Source organism: Raphanus sativus, chromosome 5, assembly GCF_000801105.2.
Source record: "Raphanus sativus cultivar WK10039 chromosome 5, ASM80110v3, whole genome shotgun sequence".
NCBI classification, from domain to species: Eukaryota; Viridiplantae; Streptophyta; class Magnoliopsida; order Brassicales; family Brassicaceae; genus Raphanus; species Raphanus sativus.
Window position 1 is genome coordinate 21,920,951 of NC_079515.1, and position 20,219 is coordinate 21,941,169.

A 20,219-nucleotide genomic window follows, 5' to 3' on the forward strand; every position below is an offset into this window, starting at 1 on the left:
TTTACCAAACATTCTTCGCCATTTTCCAGTCAATGGTCATTGTTTTTTTTTATAACGAATTCAATTTGACTAAAGTCTTGGCAACATTGACTGAAGTCTCTGATTCTATTTACTGAGATTTCCTGTATTCAATCATTTGTTATTTGATATTACTAAATAAAGTAAGCGTGCAAAGATTTTATCTCTTTCACAAATAGAAAAGCATAATCTGTTCTCGCGTATGTGTTACATTTGTTCATATCTTTGGAAAATATGTATGAAAGACAGAGCTCATATGTACTTTTTAACAAAAAAATAATTAATGTGTTTGCCGAGGAAGATTGTTTTAGGATAGTGATCTTCAAATCGGCGCATTTATTTTATCATCCCATCATTCAAAGCTGATTAAGAAGCTTCGTATATTATTAGTATGCATGTCATGCTTATTTGTTTCACAGTTTAACGAATCTTTCACTTATTTGATGGGATAGTTAAGAGATTATCTATAGTTAAACTAGTATACGATAGGGTTAAAAAATGGTATTGAAATAAGAATAATTGCACTCCCTACACCCCAAATTCACCCTATTTGCATTCCACACACTAAATTCCCTAATTTTCTTTCCCTTCTATGGCAAATCCCTAATATCCAACTTCTTTTAGGATTTTGAGCAAATTCACTCTTAAAATAAAATTAATTATAATTAATAGATTGTGTATCACGCATATACCTTTAATAATTTTATATATTAATATGATTTAAAAAAAAAAATGACATGATAGGCTGAAGCAAGCAACCCTAGTGTGAATCTTTGAGATCAGAAAAATGCAGTAATCTTTTTTTTTTGCTAAATAAATGCAGTAATCTTCGTTTTAGCAAAACAAACCTTTAGACCTGGTGGTGGTTATCTTACCAAAATCAAAAACTTGTATTAGTCTTGGTTTCGTCTGATCTTCTTCTTCTTCTGTTTATCTTCACTACGATACCTCTCACGTCTCTCCTCTCTGTTCCGTTTCTTAGATATTACCTCCTCCTTAGCTTTCTCTGCCTCATACGCTTTCCTCTTCTCCTGCACCTTTGCTTTTCTCTTATTCATCTGTATTTATTTTTTTAACCCGCAGTTCCAAAGTCCATTCTTATTAATAACCGTACAAGACAAAGATGCCAAACACAACTTTTACGCATAGACAGACAAACATTACCTTGACTTTATTCATCAGCTTCAACTGCTGGACGATAGCAAAACCTTTTCGTTCTCCCGGCTCCATTACAACAGCTCTTCTACCATCTAGTGATGGTCTTCTTCTCCCTGGTTTATTTTTGGGTTTGGAAGCAAACGGTAACTCTGCTTGTAGTTTCTTTGATATCACCAATGGATTGAACTTCTTTGTCTTCCTTTCAATTGGCTACCAAAATAAAATAATAATAATAATAATAAAGAGATAAATTACTAGTGAGAATCGTCACCTTCCTATATAGAATGTTAATTAATAGGCTTTTCTTACCTTGTAGAGTGAATCCTTATTCACCGGAATAGGAATACTATGCTCACTACGAAGCTCCCTAAACGTTCTCATCCCTGTCCACGTCTTCGCCCGAGGCTGCAAGGCTGTAGTTAGAGGATTGTAAAACTGTGGAACTTCCACCGTCGGCCAAGCCTTTAAGAAGACAATGTCGCTCATTTTTATTTGATCTTCAAATGTACACCTCGCGATCCCTTCTTGTGCATTGTTGTTATCTAGCATGTTTTTTCCAGCCTGACAAAAAGGTAAGGAGGGCTATTAGAAAAAAACTATAGTTGATGATCACCGTAAAGCTTTATAAGCTAATGGGGGTTACCTTTTTCACTTGTCCTCTAATGCCACTAACTGTCCGGACAGATGAACCTTCAAATCTAGCTATTTCGAGGTCAGAAGTGAACATGTCTTTGATAAATGCAGTTTTTTTCTGGATCTTGCATGGGTGTCCAACCAGCTTGATTTTCTTTGCAATGCGGGCTTGGTGATTATACTCGAGTACTACAGAAGTCGCTGTTATCCTAAACCCTGCCTGAAGACATACACACACACACACCAAGATAGCAACAACAGATGTAAATTACAGAAAGTTTGGCAAAACATAATAAAATATTAATTATCAATGTACTATTTTTTGTACTTAAAATTCTTTAACAATTTTCGATCCATATAATTTCAATAAACACAATTATCTTTTTAAATTTTTTATTAAATAATGTATTGAAAGATAAAAATATATCATTTTGAAATAATTACTTTTTAAATATATCTTTTCAAAACAGAGGGAGAGTATATTTATTCAAAAAAACAGAGGGAGAGTATTGGTGAAGTTGCACCTTAAACTCACACAACTCGTTTCATGAAGATACACTTCACTTATCAAACTTTTATCTATCAGAAAATTTCAATCACAGTCCAAAGATAATTTTGGATCAAAATCTCAAGCAGAACAGTGTATTAGCATATACCTGATTGCTTGACAGGTTTTGGAAAGCCACAAAGCCAGTGTTGGGTGGGACAAGAGGGCCCCAGAACGTAGCAAGGCAGTGCATGTGTTCTGGAGTATACTTGAGCATTCGATGTCTATCATTGCGATCTTCAATGGCGTATACAGGAATAGTCTGATAGCGTCTCCATCCGATAGACACAATAATGGGATCTCTTGTTTTCAGCACTTTCTTGTGCCACCTATGTTTCTTCAACCGTGCCTAAGGACAAAGCAAAAAAAACATATGATCAATTCAACTTTCCCCAAAGGTCACAAAAAAGAGAATTGTTGTAGCCTTTACCTGCATGTATCCAGCATTATCCTCGCCGTAACCAATACCTCCAACAAGAACTGGATGACACGGATCAAAGAAATCAACCATCTCATAAGGAACATTGTGAATCTCCAGCCGCAAGTATGTTCCAGTCCGGAAGCCTTCTATCTCGACTCGAGTATCCTCGTCAAGATTATTGAGTTCTAACATGTTCATCTGTTTTCTAGTTTCAAGCTCCTCCTTCAACTGCAATGCAAAAAGAGTGACTAAACAACAGAGAATGAAAGACCTTAGCTGCATGCAGGAACATTAACTTACTTTATCTACGTAGCCGAGTTCCTTGGCTTCACTGTAATGGGGATTGTTCGCATCAAACTTTGCTCGGAGAGCCAGCTTTTTAAGCCTATGCTCATCACCTTCGTTTTGATTTTTACCATGCTCCATCTTGTCATCGATATTATTATGCTTCTCTCCTGCCTCCTCTAGATCCTCAAAATCACCATAAAGTTCATCATCTTCTCCTTCATCGCCAGCGACTGAGTTTTGATTTCTCAGAGCAGCTTTTGACCAATCACCAGTGGTGAATCGATCACGAATGATCTCACAGTCTTCCTTCTCTTTCCAGTTCTTCAGGTTTCCATAGTTTACAAATCTGGAACAGTCATCTGCGTTGACATATCCCACATCGCATCCACTACCTGAGCTCTGGAAATAGATTAAAAACAAAGAGCCGTTAGTTTGAGATCACCAAAGTTTTGAATTGGTCTTTGAAATGACGACAAACCTTGTTTCCTTCTCCTTTTGGCTTAAAGAAGTCTTCATCATCATCATCATCACTAGTTGCATTGGTTTCATTTGTCAAGGCAGTAGTAGCTGATGATCTCGTTGCACCATAAACAATTTGCATCAAGTTGGGGTTTTTCTTTCTGCCCTTCTCCTTTAAGGGTTCTTTCCATTTTGATATGTTACCAAGGAAATCATCTTCATCTAAGTCCTGTGAATCAGAAGCAGAGTCATCTTCAGCTTCATCCTCAGCTTCATCTCCACCAGACTCCACATCTTCTGTTTCCTCAACACCATCTTCATCTGAGCCCTGCGTCACACCCACCATGAATGACAAATCAGGTCTAAGTGAAACAATTTTTTTTCATATTTTTTTTAGAACATTGGTCCCCAGTATTATCAAATTGAAGATGTGCATGCGTGACTAGAATAGTGCATAGAAGCAGTACGAAAAATTCAGATCAAGCGAAGAGATTACCATTGCATCACTCTCACCAACTTCATCCTTAAAGATAGCTTTTCTCCTCAACCGTCCATCATGGATCTCAGTTTTCTGCTTCATTTTACAGCCACTGCTCTCTGCATCCATCTCATTATCATCTTCAGCAGAGTGAGAGTACTCCTCTGATGACTCTTCCTCAAGTTTTCTTTCTGAGCTGGCAGTACTAGTCTTTTTGCCAAATAAATTGATGGACGTCTTCCCTAATTTCTCATCAACAGAATATTTTGTCTTCTGCAACGACTTTACCAAATCTTCACCAACATCCCTGCCCTTTCCTGCCAAGAGAAAAAAAAATGTCATAACCAAAAGTGAGAAAATTAAATTACTAGCTTAACCAACCAAATCCTAAAATTGTACTGAGATAAAAGAATAAAACAAGCAAAGATGCTCCAAAGACACCACTACATAAAAACATATAGGACAGCATATGGTAATAAAACTTGGGAAACCAGTAAATAACCTTTATTAGTAGTGTGTTCAAAAAAAAAAACCTTTATTAGTAGATTCTCCATTTTCATTATCGGTTTTAGAGTACTGAACAAGATGATCATTTATGTTGATGTAAACAGCATCTTTGTCATACAAAAGATCTCCAATCCCGGACATAGGAGCATAGAAAAGCTTTTCTCTGTCCCGTAGCCCCTTCTTCTTGGCAGAAGAGGGTAAAGGACAAGGGTCAGGTAAGACAGTCACCCCAGCTAAACTATAGTCACCAACTCCAGCAATATGAACCTGATAATAATCATAAGAGATTATTTATAAGGCTAAAAGATGAGTCAGTATTTTTAAGGAAAAAAAAAATAGAGAAACATCTGATGAGATACCTTCATCCCTTTTTTCAAGTTACAGCCACGTAGGTAACCATACAGCGTGATATTTCTATCGCATTTCTTATCCATCTGAACTTTCTCGGGAGGGGTGACATCTTCCAGACGATCAGCCAACACATAAGGATGTGACGTCCGCCATGTCAATGGATGAAACTTGGTTAGATATGTAGATATAAAGCGGGAGAGGTTGTGAACTTCAAGTTCTAAATACCTGACAATAAAAGATAGATAAAAGGTTGTTACTTGCTTGCACATGTCATCCAAATTTGGTGAATCTATACATCAACTTGGATACTTACTTCCCATGAATGAGACCAGATAGATAGAACAGTTTAGCTCCGTCATATATTTCGGTCCAGAAACGATGCTTGAGACGTTTTTTTGTTTTCCTCAGCTTCTTTACATCGTTGAACTTATCCAGGTGAGTGAGGACTCCCATAACTTTGGGAAATCCATGCACTTGCATAATATTGAGGAACTCAAAGGTTTCCTGCGTATTAAACACAGTAAAGTGAACAAAAAGGAGAAAAAATATATAATAGTCAATGGTGTGTCTCACTACTCACCATCTCAAAACCATAACTCCCGTCTATGAGAAGAATAGCTAGATCAGCAACCTTGGCACAATCCATCATCCCATTGATATCATTAGGGCACTCCACAAATTGTATCCGATTCTTCTTACCTAAATACATGACCAGCAGCAAAACATGAGGAGAGGAATAAAACCCTAAACCCTAAAACTCAGTTCAAAAAATTGCTAGGCGGTCATCAGACACTTTGATTATGCGGGTGCCCAGACCAATTTCTTCGTTTAGGTCCGATTTGCTAGAACAATTTTTAGAACACAGTAAAATATAAAAAGCTAGTGAACAATGTAGCTTATAACCTTGTACAATGGTAATAGGACCTCGAACCTCGGGCACATTCTGGTGCGTAAAATGCTTAACAAGAGACTTAATCACGAGAGACTTTCCGACCTACAAATAACCAAAACACATCAAACTCAAAACTTACTTCACCGTTGATAAAAAAAAACATATCCAAAGAGTGTCTAAAAAGAACACACAGTACCCCTGGGGGACCTTGAACAACGACGACGAAAGGAGGAGGATCGCCGTAATTACGATCAATGGTAGGAAGATGAATTCGTCTCTGTTCCTTCTCCACATCGCGCATCTTCTCACGCTTCGCCTTAACAGCTGACTTATCAGCAAACGCCTGCAGAATCAAGTGACAATCAGTCGTTGCTTGTCACACAAGAAAACTCTTAGAGACGTTGATCAAGAGATGAGAGGGACTCACTCTAGGGTTTTGCTGCTTCTTATCGGAGACGACGCCACGCTTCTTCTTGTCGATTTCGGATTTCTTCTCCATGGTAGGGCCTGCTGTGGGAGCCCTGTGCGACATGTGAGACGGCACCAATTCGTCGGCGCCCATGGCGATGAAGAAAGTAGTAACCAGGTGAAGAGGAAAAACCTTGTTTTTTTTTTTCAATTATTAACCTCGGAATTTTATTTATAGCGCCATTAAGATGGTTAAGGAAATTAAACCGGGAAAACCTCGATAGAACGGTTGATAAAATAAAACCGGGTTCCGGTTTAATTTAGCATTCGGCATTGATTAATGGTGATTGTGGGCCGTTGTAACCTCAATTAGTGGGCCGACAAAAGCTGAGTAACCTTTATACATATTTATTTTTATACCGTCCGCTCGTGTTCCTATTATTTTTTGACCACAGGAACATTCTCCAGCCAGACAAACAGTTAAACCCTACACACACAGACACAGAGTCTTAACCGCTTCTCTTTCGAATGTTTTGCTTTCGCTTTTGTACTATTTTCTTCAATTGGGTATTGGTGGATTCAGATTCTTCCCTTCACTTCGTATAGTGTAAGTTCCACAAGCCTCCTCCTCCTTTTTTATATAAAATATGGTTCCTTCTCTGCCATTAGCTAATGTTATATGCTTCTTTTCCTGTGAAAACTTTGGCTACATTCAGAAACATAGCGTATTATCCTCTTTGTCTGTGGCTTTGCATGATCAATTTTGTAAAATGAGCTTATACAGTGTGAAGAAACATTGAGTTTAGATTTAGGTTTCTCTGTTCCTCAAGAGATCAAAGGTTTCTGACTTTAATACTCCTCATGATCTTACATTGACAGACTGAAGCTTCCGTGAAATCGGATTTATGGCAAACGACGAGCTTGTGAAGCCCGAGAACGCTCACTCGTCTTCGTTCAGACAAGATCACTTCACTGGAATCCGACACAACTTCGAGCTCTTTCCTACTAATGACTACAACTCCGATTTCGAACAGCTACTCGACATCAATCTCCAGATCGGTGCTTCCTACGAGGAAAACGAGGTCTGGAACCAGTTCCAAGAACACAAAGCAACGGCTCTTCAAGACTCGATGATTCATCACAGCGATGAAACAGAACAAGAAGCTGTAGGTGTAGATGGAAACCAACATGTTAGCTTTCTCTCTTTTCCTGATAACGAAGTCTCTGTAACTGGAGCAAGACAGAAGCAAGAATCTCAAGAGATTGATGAGAACTTAGACTTGTCCATGTCTAATAACAACAGTAACAACAGCATGCCTCCTCCTAGCTCTCAGTGCTGGTCTATGTCCGGCGAACACGAGATGTCCGTCGGCAAGGAGTTTCCAGACGCCAAGGCATGTAGGAGAGCGCTGAGAGACGCAGCGATCTCTCAACGTTTCGAGATCCAAACAATTAAATCAGACAGGACACGCTTCACCGCGAAGTGCATGTCCCAAGGCTGCCCTTGGAGGATCCACTGCGCCAAGCTCCCTAACTTACCAACTTTCACGGTGAGAACCGTTCACAGCACTCACACTTGCGGCGGGGTCTCGCATCTCGGTCATCAGCAGGCCTCGGTCCAGTGGGTCGCCGACGCAGTGTCCGAAAAGCTGAAAGAGAATCCTCATTTCAAACCGAAGCAGATACTGGAAGAGATCCACAGAACTCACGGGATCGCCTTGTCTTACAAGCAGGCGTGGAGAGGGAAAGAGAGGCTGATGGGGAGAGTTAATAAACTCCTCCGCGGTGGCTCGTTTGAAGAAGAGTACCGTCTCCTTCCTCAGTACTGCCACGAGATCGTGAGAGCGAATCCGGGGAGCGTTGCTCTGGTTCATGCCAATCCAATCGACGAGAGGTTCCAACAAGTGTTTGTTTCGTTCAAACCGTCGATCACCGGGTTTTTAACCTCCTGCCGTCCTCTCATCGCCCTCGACAAGGCGGTTTTAAAGAGCAAGTATCCCGGTACGTTGCTGGTAGCGAGCGGTTTCGATGGAGACGGAGGTGTGTTACCGTTGGCGTACGCTGTGGTTAGCGAAGATAACGATAGCAGCTGGTATCAGTTTCTTACCGAGCTTCGTAAGATTCTTGAAGTTAATAACTGTGAAAGTATTGTTAAACGAAAGCTTACCATACTCTCCACCATGGAGAAGTCGATCGTTGATGGTGTAGAGATTAACTTCCCAACTGCGTTTCACGGCTTCTGCGTTGATCATCTCGCGGGGAGGTTTCACAAAGAGTTCCACAGCTCGACTCTCGTGAGCCTTCTCTGGGAAGCTGCGCATTCTCCCACCGTCGTCGAGTTCACATCGGTGATCAACACCATCCAGCAGATATCTCAGGAGGCGTTTTTGTGGATACAGAACATCTCTCCTTCTCTGTGGGCGTCTTGTTACTTCGAAGGGACGAGGTTCGGACAGCTAACGGCGAATGTGGTTACGGAGTCGTCGCTCAAGAGCTGGATCGAAGATGTCTCTGGTCTTCCTATCGTTCAAACGATGGAGTGCTTCCACCGCCGTCTGATGGATCTGTTCAAAGAGCGGCGCGAGGCGAGCTCGCGTTGGTCTGATGATGATGTGCTCGTTCCTTCTGCCGAGAGTCGCATGCTCGCGGCGATGGAGAAGTCTCGCGGTCACCGGGTGTACAGAGCGAACGAGGCCGAGTTTGAAGTCATGGCTAGCGAAGGCAACGTTGTTGTGGATGTAGAGAACCGGTCTTGTTTGTGTCGGAGGTGGGAGGTTCAGGGTTTGCCGTGTAGCCACGCGGTTGGAGCTCTCTTGACTTGCGAAGAGGACGTTTACGAGTACGCAGAGAGTTGTTTTACTGCGGAGAGTTACAGAAGGACTTATGGTGAAGCTATAGAGGCGGTTTCGGAGAGTGTTGAGTGGAGAGAAAAGGTTGTAAAGAGGGAAGATGGTGGTGGAGGAGGAGATGGAATAAGAACACCGAAGCTTAAAGCGGGGAGGAGGAGAGTAAGACGAGTAAGACCAGAGGATGGTGATCGTGTGAAGCGTGCGGTTCATTGTAGCCGGTGTCAACAGACGGGTCATTTCAGAACCACTTGCATTGCTCCTATGTAACATTAGTCTTCCTTTTGTCGTTTTAAAAAATATGATTTTAGGACATTATTTGGTTGAGATGTGCTCTATGTAAGTTTGAAAAGCTATGGTTTTAGGCAATCTTCAAAAATTTGATGCCTAGAAATTAAAATTTTTAATACTTAATATTTATATTAGATATATACTTTTTATGTTTAATTATTAAATTATCAAATGTTCATTCTGATTTCAGCATGATCTTTGAGCACATCAAAGTACATACAGGGAGTGTGATCTCATTCTCATCATATGCAACATTGCATAATGGCATCTTTTGACTATGAGTAAACGTGTTGTAGAAGTAAGCTTAGTTAATTTGCGCAGAGTTTTGTGAAGGATTTGAAAAGGTCTGCCTATAATAAGACCAATGTATCTCCAGAGTAATCGGTCTCAGCTATTTTAGTAACATGCGACTAAATTTGAAGGGTGGTGAGGAAGCCATAATCATTAATCTCGCCGCAGGAAGCGGTAAGAAACACAAAAAGAGAGACTCAAAGAACACAACAACAATGGCGACAACGACCAATTGATCCTCCTCTACGAAACAATAGTCATGCAGAGAGGTCCAAGTTTTCGCAGTGTTGTTTTATTATTTTCTTCTTCTTGAATAGTCTGAAACTGAACGAGGTGTTATTGTTGCAGAATACTACGGCAACAAAACGACCACGTACACGCAGGTACTGGTGGTGTCATCGATCAGTTTGGTGCTAGCAGCCGCAGTGCATTACCGTCTCCGGAGGCTACGTGACACCAAAATCATCCCTCGTCTAAGGTCATCTCTCAAACACAAAGACCATGAGAAACTCGAGAGGTTCTCTCATTACGTGGCGAGGCAGATGGGGTTCAAAGACAGAAGAGACTGTCCGAATCTCTGCAAGTTGGCAGCAGAGTACATCAGCAAATCAGAATGTTGTGAAGAAGACATTTACAGCTTTTTTTCTCAAGAGCCTGACGCTGATACTCTCTTCATCAAGCTCGTTGAGGAGTTTGAAAGATGCATCCTCAGCTACTTTGCGTTTCATTGGAGCCACGCTGATCTCATGATTAGTCAGGTTTGTGTGAAAATAAATACCCTCTCTCTTGTTTGTAGACCAAAACATTCAATGTCATCATAATATGAATCTCAGATTCTACATGCGGATACTGAACCCAAGAGGAAGCTGAAGCAGATTGTGATGGCAGCTACAAGGTAAGGAACAAAGAAACGTGTGTTATGTTTTTAGTGATACGTGAATGATGATAGTGTGAGTATGTATATAGGGAACAGAGGATTAATAGGGTTACTAAGAACTTAAAAGTGGCGAGGGTGTTCAACACGTTGGTAGAGGAGATGAGAGCAATGGGGATAGCGTCTGTGGATGACTCACAGTGCACTGAAGTTATGGAACCAGTGGCTCACAAAGACAGAAGCCCGGTTCTACTCCTCATGGGTGGTGGGATGGGTGCAGGGAAAAGCACTGTGCTTAAGGACATACTCAAAGAGTAATTAAACAATCTCCTTAAATCATCAATATGTATATTATACTTTTTTTGTTGAAGCTTGCTAGATTGTTTTCATAAATTGGATTCAGAGCGTTTTGGGCAGGAGCAGACGCTGTGGTGATTGAAGCTGATGCTTTCAAAGAATCTGATGTCATCTACAGAGCCTTAAGCTCTCGTGGACATGTAGATATGATCCAGACAGCTGAGCTGGTTCACCAGTCATCAACGGATGCAGCTTCATCGCTGCTAGTGACGGCTTTGAACGAAGGGAGGGACGTGATAATGGATGGGACACTCTCTTGGGTACCATTTGTGGTGCAGACAATAACAATGGCGAGAAACGTGCACCGTCACCATTACAGAATGGGAGCTGGATACAAGGTTGATGATGATGGGACCATCACAGAGGACTACTGGGAACGGATTGGTGAAAGACAACAGCTGCAGGAGGATGGGCGTAGGAGAAAACCGTATAGGATAGAGCTAGTTGGAGTCGTGTGTGATGCTTATTTAGCTGTTATAAGAGGCATTAGGTGAGTGCATGCGACCATCCATCTATCTATGTAACTTCTAGCTTTGTTTCTTATCTTACGTTTTTTGTTTGTTTGTTTTTTTGGCTGAGAGTGTAGGAGGGCTATCATGTGTAGAAGAGCGGTTAGGGTGAGATCGCAGCTGAGATCTCACAAAAGGTTTGCAGATGCGTTTCCTACGTATTGCAGCCTTGTTGACGGTGCTAGGCTCTACTGCACCAACGCTCTCGAAGGTTCACCAAAGGTTAGTGTTCAGATTTTAACTAAACTCTAAGATCAATATGCCTAAACCAAGATCGTAGACCAATCCTTTTTTTTTGATCAACTATCGTAGACCAATCCATAATGTCTCAACTCATTAACATAGCTCCCTCTCTAAAACCCTCATCAGTTCACTCAGATGAACAAGCTAGCATAGCTTATACTTCCTTATACAAAAGCCCTGCACTAGACTTAACAAGAGCAATAACACACTACTAACAGGTGAAAGTTGTGGTTGTTATGGCAGCTGATAGGTTGGAAAGAGAAGGAGAAGACGCTGCTGGTGGATCCAGAGGAGATAGACTGTTTAAAACATGTAGGAGGGTTGAACGAGAACGCAGACTCGATATACCAGCTCTATAACCAACCGAACCCAGCTTGTGAAGCCGGATCAATCTGGAAAGACATTGTGCTTTCTCCTTCGAGGTTTAACATTCAACAGGAGCTCAAATACTCAATTCAGAAAGTTGAAAGATCTAAACAACAACAACAAAAGCTCAAAAGGTAATGCTTAGAAAAAAGACGAGCGTACATGGAATGTAAAAGTAGAAGTAACATTTGTTGATTGTGTATAACCTCAACGTTCAGTAGCTGCGAGTTTGCTTCTTGTACCATGGATGAAATGTAACATTCTTGAAAAGGATTTAGCTATTTATATATGAAACCACGAGAACTTTAAATAGAGATAAAGCAAAGATATACAAGATTAACGCCTAGAGAGTAAGCTACTACCAAGATCGTCAACACTAAGCCCTAATTTCACTTCTTGGCCTTCCTTGAAGCCCTCTTCACTGGAGACTTCACCGTCTTTGGCTTCACACTCTTCTTAGCAGGAAGAGCCTTTTTCCCCGGAGATGTTACCTTCGATGATGTTTTCGCTGCCTTGGCTGGTCTCTGCTCAGCCTTAACAGCTTTCTTCGTGAGCGCAACAGTGGCCTTACGAGCAGTTGGTTTCTTAGACACCTTAGCTCCCTTGGATTTGGAAGCTGCGGTTACCTTCTTCCCCTTCGGCTTGGAAGTCGCCGCGGCAGTGGTAGGTTTCTTCTTCTTCTTCACCGGAGCAGATGTAGCAGCCGCCGCTTTGGGGGATGATGATGGTTTAGCCGACGGAATCTTAAACGAGGCCTTGACCTTGACAAGCTTCTCGGAAGCGACGAGTCTCTTCAGATTGAGAAGCAGCAGCTTCCTGAACGAAGGCGAGAGCACCTTATGCTTCTCCTCGATGAACTTCTGAATCGCGTATTGGCTCGATCCGGTTCTCTCCTTCAGCGTAACGATCGCATCTTTGATCATCTGAATCGCAACAAAACCGAAATTCAATCTCCAATCATCAAAAAAAAAATATGAATCCGGTTCGATTTGGTTCAGATCGTATACCTCTTCGTAAGTAGGATGAGTTGAGACAGCTTTCTTCACAGTCTTCTTCTTCTCCTTCACCTTCACTTCCTTAGCTTTCTTCGTCTTGCCTCCCTTCGCTGCAGGTTTCTTCTTCTCGCTCACCGACGTGTTGACTCCCTCCATAGGAGCGACGTTCTCTTGATCAATCGCTGGCGACGTCATCAGAAACTGTATATGTAATTTCGAATAGTGGAGAAGTTACGAGGATGATGATGATGTGATGGACATGGGAAACGTGCCATTTATATTAGACGGCATTGATTTGGTATCTGTCTTCTGATTGGTTGAAACTATGACTACGCGGATCGCTACTTATTTTCCCAAGTTTGAATAGTAACCGTTGGATCATTACTTATCAACGGTTTATAAAGGATGACTTTTCGATGTTAGGGAAGAGGGAGTTAGTTAGTGGGTGTTGGATTATATGCTTTATGCATATTTGCTGTGCTTTTAGTCTCGATTGATTCGATCATAGCTCGTGATATACTTGACGAAATTAATTTTTGTTTTTCGCGTTGTGTGGAGAATTCTGTGAGGTTTCTTTTGATTATCTAAACACGCAAAATGAATTATTCTACAATGAGATATTCGGGTTTAGAGAAAGATATGTCATGACTATTGTGTTTTCTTGGTGGTGTGTACATTTGATTTTTAAAGAGTGATGCTGACGAGAAGTTCACAGAAAATTACGTTAGTCCGAAACCAATCAAACCAAAGAGTGAAGCGAACCATGAATCCTGAGATTTCGAGATGCAGAATCATTTGATTAAATTAAATACAACCCAAGATGACCATCTTCTAGAATATGCTGCATACCACTTGTTCATATGTTATATCTGTGTTAAAACTTAAAAACAGTTGCTTAAGCATGTGATAAATAGATTTAAACATTTGTGTAGTTTCGTTATAATATAGGTTCCAATTCCGTACGAGCAATCATGTACAATAACCATGTTTAGGTATCAGATTATTAGAATTCAAAGACGTTTATTAAGGTACATTCCATAAGGGTTTTATAAAGTACATCGCCACCTCAACTGATCCTTCAATAATCATTACACACGTTTCATCAATACAACCCTTACGGAATATACCTTTTCTCAGGATCCAGGGCGATGATGTCGACTACACTGAGAGAAATTAGATATTCTGCTATTTGAAAACAAGACTAGCCTTTGCACAATGAAGCTTTCCATGGGCCTCAACCTGCGGCTATCACTGAAAGAAAGAAACAACCATACTACCAGAGGTTACCATATGAATCTTCTTAAACTGTTAGAAATTCATCCTGACACTTAACAAAAGTATATAAAATTAAGTTGTTGATACCTCCTCTGATCTTTGTAGGTTGATGGAAAGCCTAGCCTTGGATCTTCTACTCTACATGATCAATCATCTATAAGAAAACATGAAGCGTAATGCCTTGTTACTGTTACTGGAAACAGAGCCTTGTTACTCTGTGCGTTTTTTTGCTGTGAAGAGAATGAAGCTTGGTCACTTCCAAGCTCAAAGCCTGGTCAATCCATTCTAAATCAGAAAGAGAAATCAATTGAGTGAGTCAAAAAGGTTTAGGGAGATGACTTGACTAATTTGCCTTAAAGAGAATCTGAAAAACTTAGCACAGCCAAAGCAACATCTCAGCTGAAGAAGTAAGGATCTTTGAATGGATTTAACGAGTTTGAAAGCAATCAAGAAAACCAAAAAGAGAAATAAAAACTTGTTGGCTCTGTATTAACAGAGGACTGAAAAGATTGAAACCCAAACCAAAACTCAGAATTTTTTTATTTTATTTTATAAAGAAACAAAGAGCAATTAGACATCAAGCAATTCCATACGATCATGTATTTCTAAATCTTACATTCTTTAAAACGATTGTTTATACACAAGTTTTACTAAGACTCGAATTCTAGTTGGAAACGATTTCGGTTTCCTCAAGAAGATGATCATCATCATCAATTTGAAAAGAAGACAAGACAAGTAAAGGTCAAGACTTTATAGAGAATCAAAGACCATCAAAACAATTTCTACACGATCTTCCACTTAAAAAATATAGACATGTTTCCTAAATCATACACAGAGAAAACAACAACAAAACAAAAAGATACTAGACACTAAACGCTTCACATTCCTCAGGATCATCACGCAGATCATCATCACTGGTTAATACTGTTTATATGCAATCTTTACTATGATACTACGTACTAGTGGTCTATACGATCTCACCTTCCTCAAGATCATCAAGAAGAGCATCATCAATATCAGTTTTCAAAACCAACCCAAACTGTTTAAGCAAAGATCGATCTCTTGCCTTACGAGAGCCGCCAATGAGAACTAACAGTTCTTTTTCGACAGACAAAGGATTGAAGTACTTACACTCTGATCTTGCTTCTTCTTCTTCCACCTTCAGCACCGCAAGCCTTGCCTCTTGTCTCATTCTCATTCTCATTCTTGCTTCGATTCTTGCCTTTTCTTGAAGCTGCTTCTTCTTCAGAAGTTGCTTCTCCCTTCTGATCTTCATCATAGCCTCAGACTTGTTTCTACTCGATTTGACAATGATATCCGCAAACCTAATCTTTATCGCTGCCGCACGATCAGATTTTGAGGAGGAGGAAGACAAGAGATCACGACCCAGACTTGTTGCTGTAGCCATTGCTAAAAAAACCCTAGTTTTCGGGATTGGAAACAGAGAGAAAACGAAATCGAAGAGTAATGTCAAGAAGGAAATAAGAAACCCTAAGTCTCGGATTTGTTTTTTCGCTTACGAGAGAGAAAAGAGTGTTTATTTCGTTAGGAGCACTGAGTGGGGATTATATAGAGAAAGGGACTGATGCTCCCAGATAAAAAAATTGAGAGAATTCGAAAAAGTATTTTTTTATTTAGAAAAATATAGGAAAATTTGGCTAATAAGGCCATGTTGATAGTAAAACTGTCCTTTTATATGCTTGACTTTATTTGACCAAAAAAAATATGCTTGACTTTATATTTTTATCTCATTATATCTTGATTATTTTTAATACGAAATTAACCTTGTAATCTTCTAATTTAATTTATAAATACAGTTTATGTTTAATAATTAAACATTTATGTAGTTTATGTTTTTTTGTTTATCAAACTAATAATTTATTTAATTTGTAGAGTATTTTAAATATATGTATAATACATAATCAGTTCAATATTTACTAAAAAAAAATAAAAATATTCATCAAAATATAATCTCATTTCTTATTTTTATTAATGTAATTAATACAATATTTTTAGTACATGTATAATATATAATCAATTCTGTATTTATTTAAAATTGTAAAAAATATTTAAAGATATTTTCAGAATATAATTAATTTCATTTTTTAGTTTTATATAAACAAATCAAACTAAACGTAAAACATATAAAACATGCCGTACATCTCCCGGAATGTTGCTAGCTTATTTTAAACCTTTTTCTTGACATCTGGATCAGTTGATTCGTTGAGGGTCTATTTCATTCATAATGTCATTAATAATCACATATATATATATATGGTATGGTTTATGATCATTTTAAGCAACTGTCACATTTTACAAAACCAAATTTGATAGTATATAACTTACCTCTAACGTTCTTACCATTCTACACAAAAAAGGAGATTGAACAAAATAAAATTAACCTTCAACTACTTCACTAAACTAACAAAGTAAAACAAGATTGGTGGTTGGTTAATACACTATTAATTTCCAAAAGAAGACAGTAATCACATTAACTAGTTGCAGCTTCATCATCGGCGTAAATCAACTAATCACATATACACCTGCTCGCACGTGATGCGCATCACCGCGTCATTAACTTAATAAAAAAAATTAAAATATCATTAAAGAATGATTAAAAATTTATAATAGCAGTAGCAGACTCCCCTGATGATGAGGAGGCACGAAGGAAGCTTTGAATCTAAACTCCCCCAGAAATCGAAGCGAAAAATATATACAATCTGCCCATTTTAGAGGAAACCAAAAACCAAACCCTAAGTTTGTCCAGCGTCTCGTCTCTTTGCTTGTTGATCAAGTAGGATTAGGGTTTAGTGTTTCGCAATATTGATGAAGCAGAGTCGTCGATGGCAGAGGGCTCTCCTCCTCTCCCTGCTATCGATCTCTTTCTTCGCCCCGCTTATTCTCGTCTCGAATCGGCTTCAGAGCATCGCTCCCGTTGGTCAGCTTTCGTCTCCTTATCCTTTGGATTCCTTCCTTCTTTGTGCATCATTTTAGTGAATGATCGTGTTGACTTGATCTTTGACTGAATCTCATGATAATCGTCATCGGCTTCTCTCTTGTTTGATGAATTTTTTTTTTCAAAATCTTCATCTGAATTTTTGTTTTGATTACCAGGTCGGAGAGAATCTATTGAAGAATTATCCAACCTTGTAAGTGTGATGTTATTACTCTGTTCTATTTGTAATAGGCTTTATTATACTCTTTAGCTTTTATTAAGCACTGTAAGCTGAGATGCTACCATTTTTTTCTTCTGCAGAGACACATGACAAATGACCTTAGACTTAATGCTATTGAACATGTAAGTTTGGCAGTTATTTTACTGGTCCCCCCAAGTCATCTTCTCAAAAACCCCTTTTTGACCATTCATTTAATTAAGATTTGTCTCACTTTGTGGTCCAGGAGGGTGGAGAGCGCTTAAAGGGGCCAAGGCTCATTCTCTCCAAAGACGAGGGGTCTAATGATAGTGGTACTGTTGCGCAATCTAACGAGGATGAGAAAACAATTGATTTCCCAAAAACTGATGGTGGGATTATATTTTCAAGCTTGCTTTGTTTCTGTTTTCAGTTTTTTTATTTTATTTTTTATATTAAGTCTTTAGTTCTCTCTTATCAGTAGTTGTTATGAGTTTCAGGAAAAGATCCCAAATTCAGAGAAGATAAAGTAATAGATTCACAACAGACGACAGAAAGCTCTGATGGGAAGGTGTGTGTGTTTTTATCCAACTGATTTACTAGATAACATGAAACTTGAAGAATGCTTAGGCTATGAAACAATTCCAGTTGCTTAGTTGATCTAGTCAATAGAAAAATTTCCAGTTAGGTTTTCCAGTTTCCATGAACCTTTTAAGATCAAACGTATCAATTCAACGTTATGGTTTGTTGTTTCGTTTTGTGTCAGGATCAATTTCTAACAGTTATTCAACTTGCGAACAAAACGGATTTCAAACCCCTTTTATCCAAGGGTGGTGAAAAGAGCACAACGGCTCAGCGTGATGGAGCAACAGATGTGAAGATAAACGAGATCAGAGACAAAATTATACAAGCTAAGGCCTACCTGAATTTTGCCCCACCTGGAAGTAATTCTCAGATTGTGAAGGAGTTGAGAACTCGAATGAAAGATCTCGAACGGGCTGTTGGTGACGTGACAAGGGATAAAGATTTGTCAAAAGGGTGAGCGCAACTGCTTGATTCAAATGGAGAAAATACTTTTACTACATCTAGAAACTTGCTGTAACACAGACAATGACGAAAACCCCTTTTTTGTTAAGAAGATTCTTATGGTAACATCTGGTATGGTTGTTTCTTTCAGCGCTCTCCGCAGGTTGAAGCTCATGGAAGCTGCATTATACAAGGCTAGTCGTGTCTTCAACAATTGCCCTGCCATGGCTACCAAACTCCGTGCCATGAATTACAATTCAGAAGAGCTAGCTCAGGCGCAGAAAAAACAAGCATCATATCTAATGCACCTTGCTGCAAGGACCACCTCAAAAGGGCAACACTGTCTCTCCATGCGTTTGACATCGGAGTATTTTGCCCTGGATCCTGAAAAAAGGCAGATGCCTAACCAGGAAAATTACAATGATCCTAGTCTCAATCATTATGTTGTCTTCTCTGACAATGTTTTGGCTTCTACAGTCGTTGTTAACTCTACAATAGCTTCTTCAAAGGTAAACTTTCACATTTCTTCTGTTTTATATTGACAATAGTGTGTTGTTTTTTTTCTTTTGAACTTCTAGTCGGATATCATTGTATCTTATGTTTCAAGCGCCATGATTGCTGTTTGCAGGATCCGGAAAAAATGGTATTCCATGTGGTGACTGATTCACTTAATTACCCATCAATCTCAATGTGGTTTTTGCTAAACGTTCCAAGTACAGCTACCATCCAAATCCAAAACATTGATGAAATGGATGTCCTGCCTTCAGATTTTGATCAATTGCTGATGAAGCAAAACTCCAATGACCCGAGATTCATTTCTACTCTCAACCACGCACGCTTCTATCTACCGGATATATTCCCGGGTTTGAACAAGGTGGTACTCTTAGACCATGATGTAGTAGTTCAACGAGATTTAAGTAAACTGTGGAGCATTGAAATGAAAGGGATGGTGGTTGGTGCTGTAGAGACTTGCCAAGAAGGTGAAGCTTCACTCCATTCAATGAGCACGTTTATTAATTTCTCAGACTCATGGGTCGCTGGGAAATTTAGTCCTAAAGCGTGCACGTGGGCGTTTGGAATGAATCTAGTTGATCTCGAAGAATGGAGAAGACGGAAGTTGACTTCTACATACATTAAATACTTCAACCTCGTACGCAGATCACACTCTCTACTACACTTGATCACTCAAATAACTAAAACTGTAGTCCTATAGCTGCTTATAATGTGCTTCTTCAAAGTTTTTCATGTGGGTTCTATGATTAGTGAAACATCATGTCTTTTTTATGATCTATGTGGATAAACATGTTATATGTATGAAATGAACCTAAACCTAACAGCATTTTCGTTTTTGGGCAGGGAACAAAGAGGCCATTGTGGAAAGCTGGAAGCTTACCAATAGGTTGGTTGACTTTCTATAGGCAAACATTAGCTTTGGACAAGAGATGGCATGTGATGGGGTTAGGTCGAGAATCAGACATCAAAACGGTTGACATTGAAGAAGCAGCGGTTATACACTACGATGGGATCATGAAGCCATGGTTGGATATTGGAATAGACAAATACAAACGTTACTGGAACAGACATGTTCCTTGCTACCACTCCTATTTGCAACAGTGCAATATTCAGGCTTGATACGAGTTCAGATAACTTGGCTTCAATTCTATATTAATTTTTTTTGTCAAAACAAGCTTCTTAGCATGTTACCAGTGTTATGATTAGCTTCATTCTTTAATTCTTATGTTTTACTTTATATTTTCATATATTCCAGAGCTCACTTAATCTTAGACTTAGTCACAGCAACAACAGTTTGTCTTTTAGAGTTTGAAAGAGAGTGTCTCTTCTACGTGTGAATCTG

The 20,219-nt window shown here is 39.4% G+C and overlaps 6 protein-coding genes across 7 annotated transcripts; 3 read left to right on the forward strand and 3 right to left on the reverse strand.

Annotated features, from left to right (window-relative positions):
• Positions 1-756: 756 nt before the first annotated feature.
• Positions 757-6,348, reverse strand: LOC108860559 (uncharacterized). Its single transcript, XM_057010219.1, has 16 exons — positions 6,180-6,348; positions 5,949-6,095; positions 5,764-5,854; positions 5,441-5,559; positions 5,174-5,364; positions 4,869-5,085; positions 4,536-4,776; positions 4,021-4,319; positions 3,544-3,852; positions 3,078-3,464; positions 2,787-3,005; positions 2,466-2,705; positions 1,820-2,029; positions 1,486-1,737; positions 1,183-1,386; positions 757-1,076 (listed from the first exon to the last, which is right to left on the reverse strand). The coding sequence occupies exons 1-16, from the start codon at positions 6,312-6,314 to the stop codon at positions 912-914; spliced, it is 3,426 nt and encodes a 1,141-aa protein (XP_056866199.1). The 5' UTR covers positions 6,315-6,348; the 3' UTR covers positions 757-911.
• Positions 6,349-6,592: 244 nt separating this feature from the next.
• Positions 6,593-9,453, forward strand: LOC108857459 (uncharacterized). Its single transcript, XM_018631447.2, has 2 exons — positions 6,593-6,767; positions 7,040-9,453. Exon 2 carries the CDS (start codon positions 7,066-7,068, stop codon positions 9,274-9,276), a length of 2,211 nt encoding a protein of 736 aa, XP_018486949.1. The 5' UTR covers positions 6,593-6,767; positions 7,040-7,065; the 3' UTR covers positions 9,277-9,453.
• Positions 9,454-9,679: 226 nt separating this feature from the next.
• LOC108856737 (calmodulin calcium-dependent NAD kinase) lies at positions 9,680-12,244 on the forward strand. Its single transcript, XM_018630609.2, has 7 exons — positions 9,680-9,857; positions 9,937-10,346; positions 10,422-10,483; positions 10,555-10,776; positions 10,866-11,309; positions 11,406-11,550; positions 11,815-12,244. Exons 1-7 carry the CDS (start codon positions 9,848-9,850, stop codon positions 12,073-12,075), a joined length of 1,554 nt encoding a protein of 517 aa, XP_018486111.1. The 5' UTR covers positions 9,680-9,847; the 3' UTR covers positions 12,076-12,244.
• LOC108856738 (histone H1.1) lies at positions 12,198-13,191 on the reverse strand. The gene is made up of 2 exons (XM_018630610.2): positions 12,945-13,191; positions 12,198-12,860 (listed from the first exon to the last, which is right to left on the reverse strand). Exons 1-2 carry the CDS (start codon positions 13,125-13,127, stop codon positions 12,327-12,329), a joined length of 717 nt encoding a protein of 238 aa, XP_018486112.2. The 5' UTR covers positions 13,128-13,191; the 3' UTR covers positions 12,198-12,326.
• A 602-nt stretch (positions 13,192-13,793) lies between these two features.
• Positions 13,794-15,743, reverse strand: LOC130512860 (uncharacterized). Of its 2 annotated transcripts, none has more exons than XM_057011284.1 (3): positions 15,189-15,743; positions 14,295-14,492; positions 13,794-14,183 (listed from the first exon to the last, which is right to left on the reverse strand). In XM_057011284.1, the coding sequence occupies exons 1-2, from the start codon at positions 15,613-15,615 to the stop codon at positions 14,398-14,400; spliced, it is 522 nt and encodes a 173-aa protein (XP_056867264.1). In that variant the 5' UTR covers positions 15,616-15,743; the 3' UTR covers positions 13,794-14,183; positions 14,295-14,397. The 2 variants fall into 2 exon arrangements, 1 of the variants encoding a protein (XP_056867264.1); XR_008946466.1 differs by having other exon boundaries at positions 13,804-14,183; positions 15,339-15,743.
• A 1,095-nt stretch (positions 15,744-16,838) lies between these two features.
• Positions 16,839-20,215, forward strand: LOC108861256 (probable galacturonosyltransferase 6). Its single transcript, XM_018635088.2, has 9 exons — positions 16,839-17,145; positions 17,322-17,356; positions 17,464-17,505; positions 17,607-17,730; positions 17,839-17,909; positions 18,105-18,376; positions 18,516-18,873; positions 18,993-19,514; positions 19,721-20,215. Exons 1-9 carry the CDS (start codon positions 17,034-17,036, stop codon positions 19,994-19,996), a joined length of 1,812 nt encoding a protein of 603 aa, XP_018490590.1. The 5' UTR covers positions 16,839-17,033; the 3' UTR covers positions 19,997-20,215.
• The last annotated feature ends 4 nt before the right edge of the window (positions 20,216-20,219 follow it).

What these genes read in the sequence shown, in the direction of transcription:
- LOC108860559 (XM_057010219.1), bottom strand. Translation starts at nt 6,314, where the DNA reads ATGGGCGCCGACGAATTGGTGCCGTCTCACATGTCGCACAGGGCTCCC. An exon ending in AACTCGGCTACGTAGATAAA is followed by an intron (nt 3,006 to 3,077) that starts GTAAGTTAATGT and finishes TTTGCATTGCAG; the next exon opens with TTGAAGGAGGAGCTTGAAAC. An exon ending in AGCTGATGAATAAAGTCAAG is followed by an intron (nt 1,077 to 1,182) that starts GTAATGTTTGTC and finishes AAATAAATACAG; the next exon opens with ATGAATAAGAGAAAAGCAAA.
- LOC108857459 (XM_018631447.2), top strand. Translation starts at nt 7,066, where the DNA reads ATGGCAAACGACGAGCTTGTGAAGCCCGAGAACGCTCACTCGTCTTCG.
- LOC108856737 (XM_018630609.2), top strand. An exon ending in ATTGTGATGGCAGCTACAAG is followed by an intron (nt 10,484 to 10,554) that starts GTAAGGAACAAA and finishes GTATGTATATAG; the next exon opens with GGAACAGAGGATTAATAGGG. An exon ending in GCTGTTATAAGAGGCATTAG is followed by an intron (nt 11,310 to 11,405) that starts GTGAGTGCATGC and finishes CTGAGAGTGTAG; the next exon opens with GAGGGCTATCATGTGTAGAA.
- LOC108856738 (XM_018630610.2), bottom strand. Translation starts at nt 13,127, where the DNA reads ATGACGTCGCCAGCGATTGATCAAGAGAACGTCGCTCCTATGGAGGGA. An exon ending in CTCATCCTACTTACGAAGAG is followed by an intron (nt 12,861 to 12,944) that starts GTATACGATCTG and finishes GTTGCGATTCAG; the next exon opens with ATGATCAAAGATGCGATCGT.
- LOC130512860 (XM_057011284.1), bottom strand. Translation starts at nt 15,615, where the DNA reads ATGGCTACAGCAACAAGTCTGGGTCGTGATCTCTTGTCTTCCTCCTCC. An exon ending in TCTTGATGATCTTGAGGAAG is followed by an intron (nt 14,493 to 15,188) that starts GTGAGATCGTAT and finishes TTTCTGATTTAG; the next exon opens with AATGGATTGACCAGGCTTTG.
- LOC108861256 (XM_018635088.2), top strand. Translation starts at nt 17,034, where the DNA reads ATGAAGCAGAGTCGTCGATGGCAGAGGGCTCTCCTCCTCTCCCTGCTA. An exon ending in TGATTTCCCAAAAACTGATG is followed by an intron (nt 17,731 to 17,838) that starts GTGGGATTATAT and finishes TATGAGTTTCAG; the next exon opens with GAAAAGATCCCAAATTCAGA. An exon ending in GATAAAGATTTGTCAAAAGG is followed by an intron (nt 18,377 to 18,515) that starts GTGAGCGCAACT and finishes TGTTTCTTTCAG; the next exon opens with CGCTCTCCGCAGGTTGAAGC.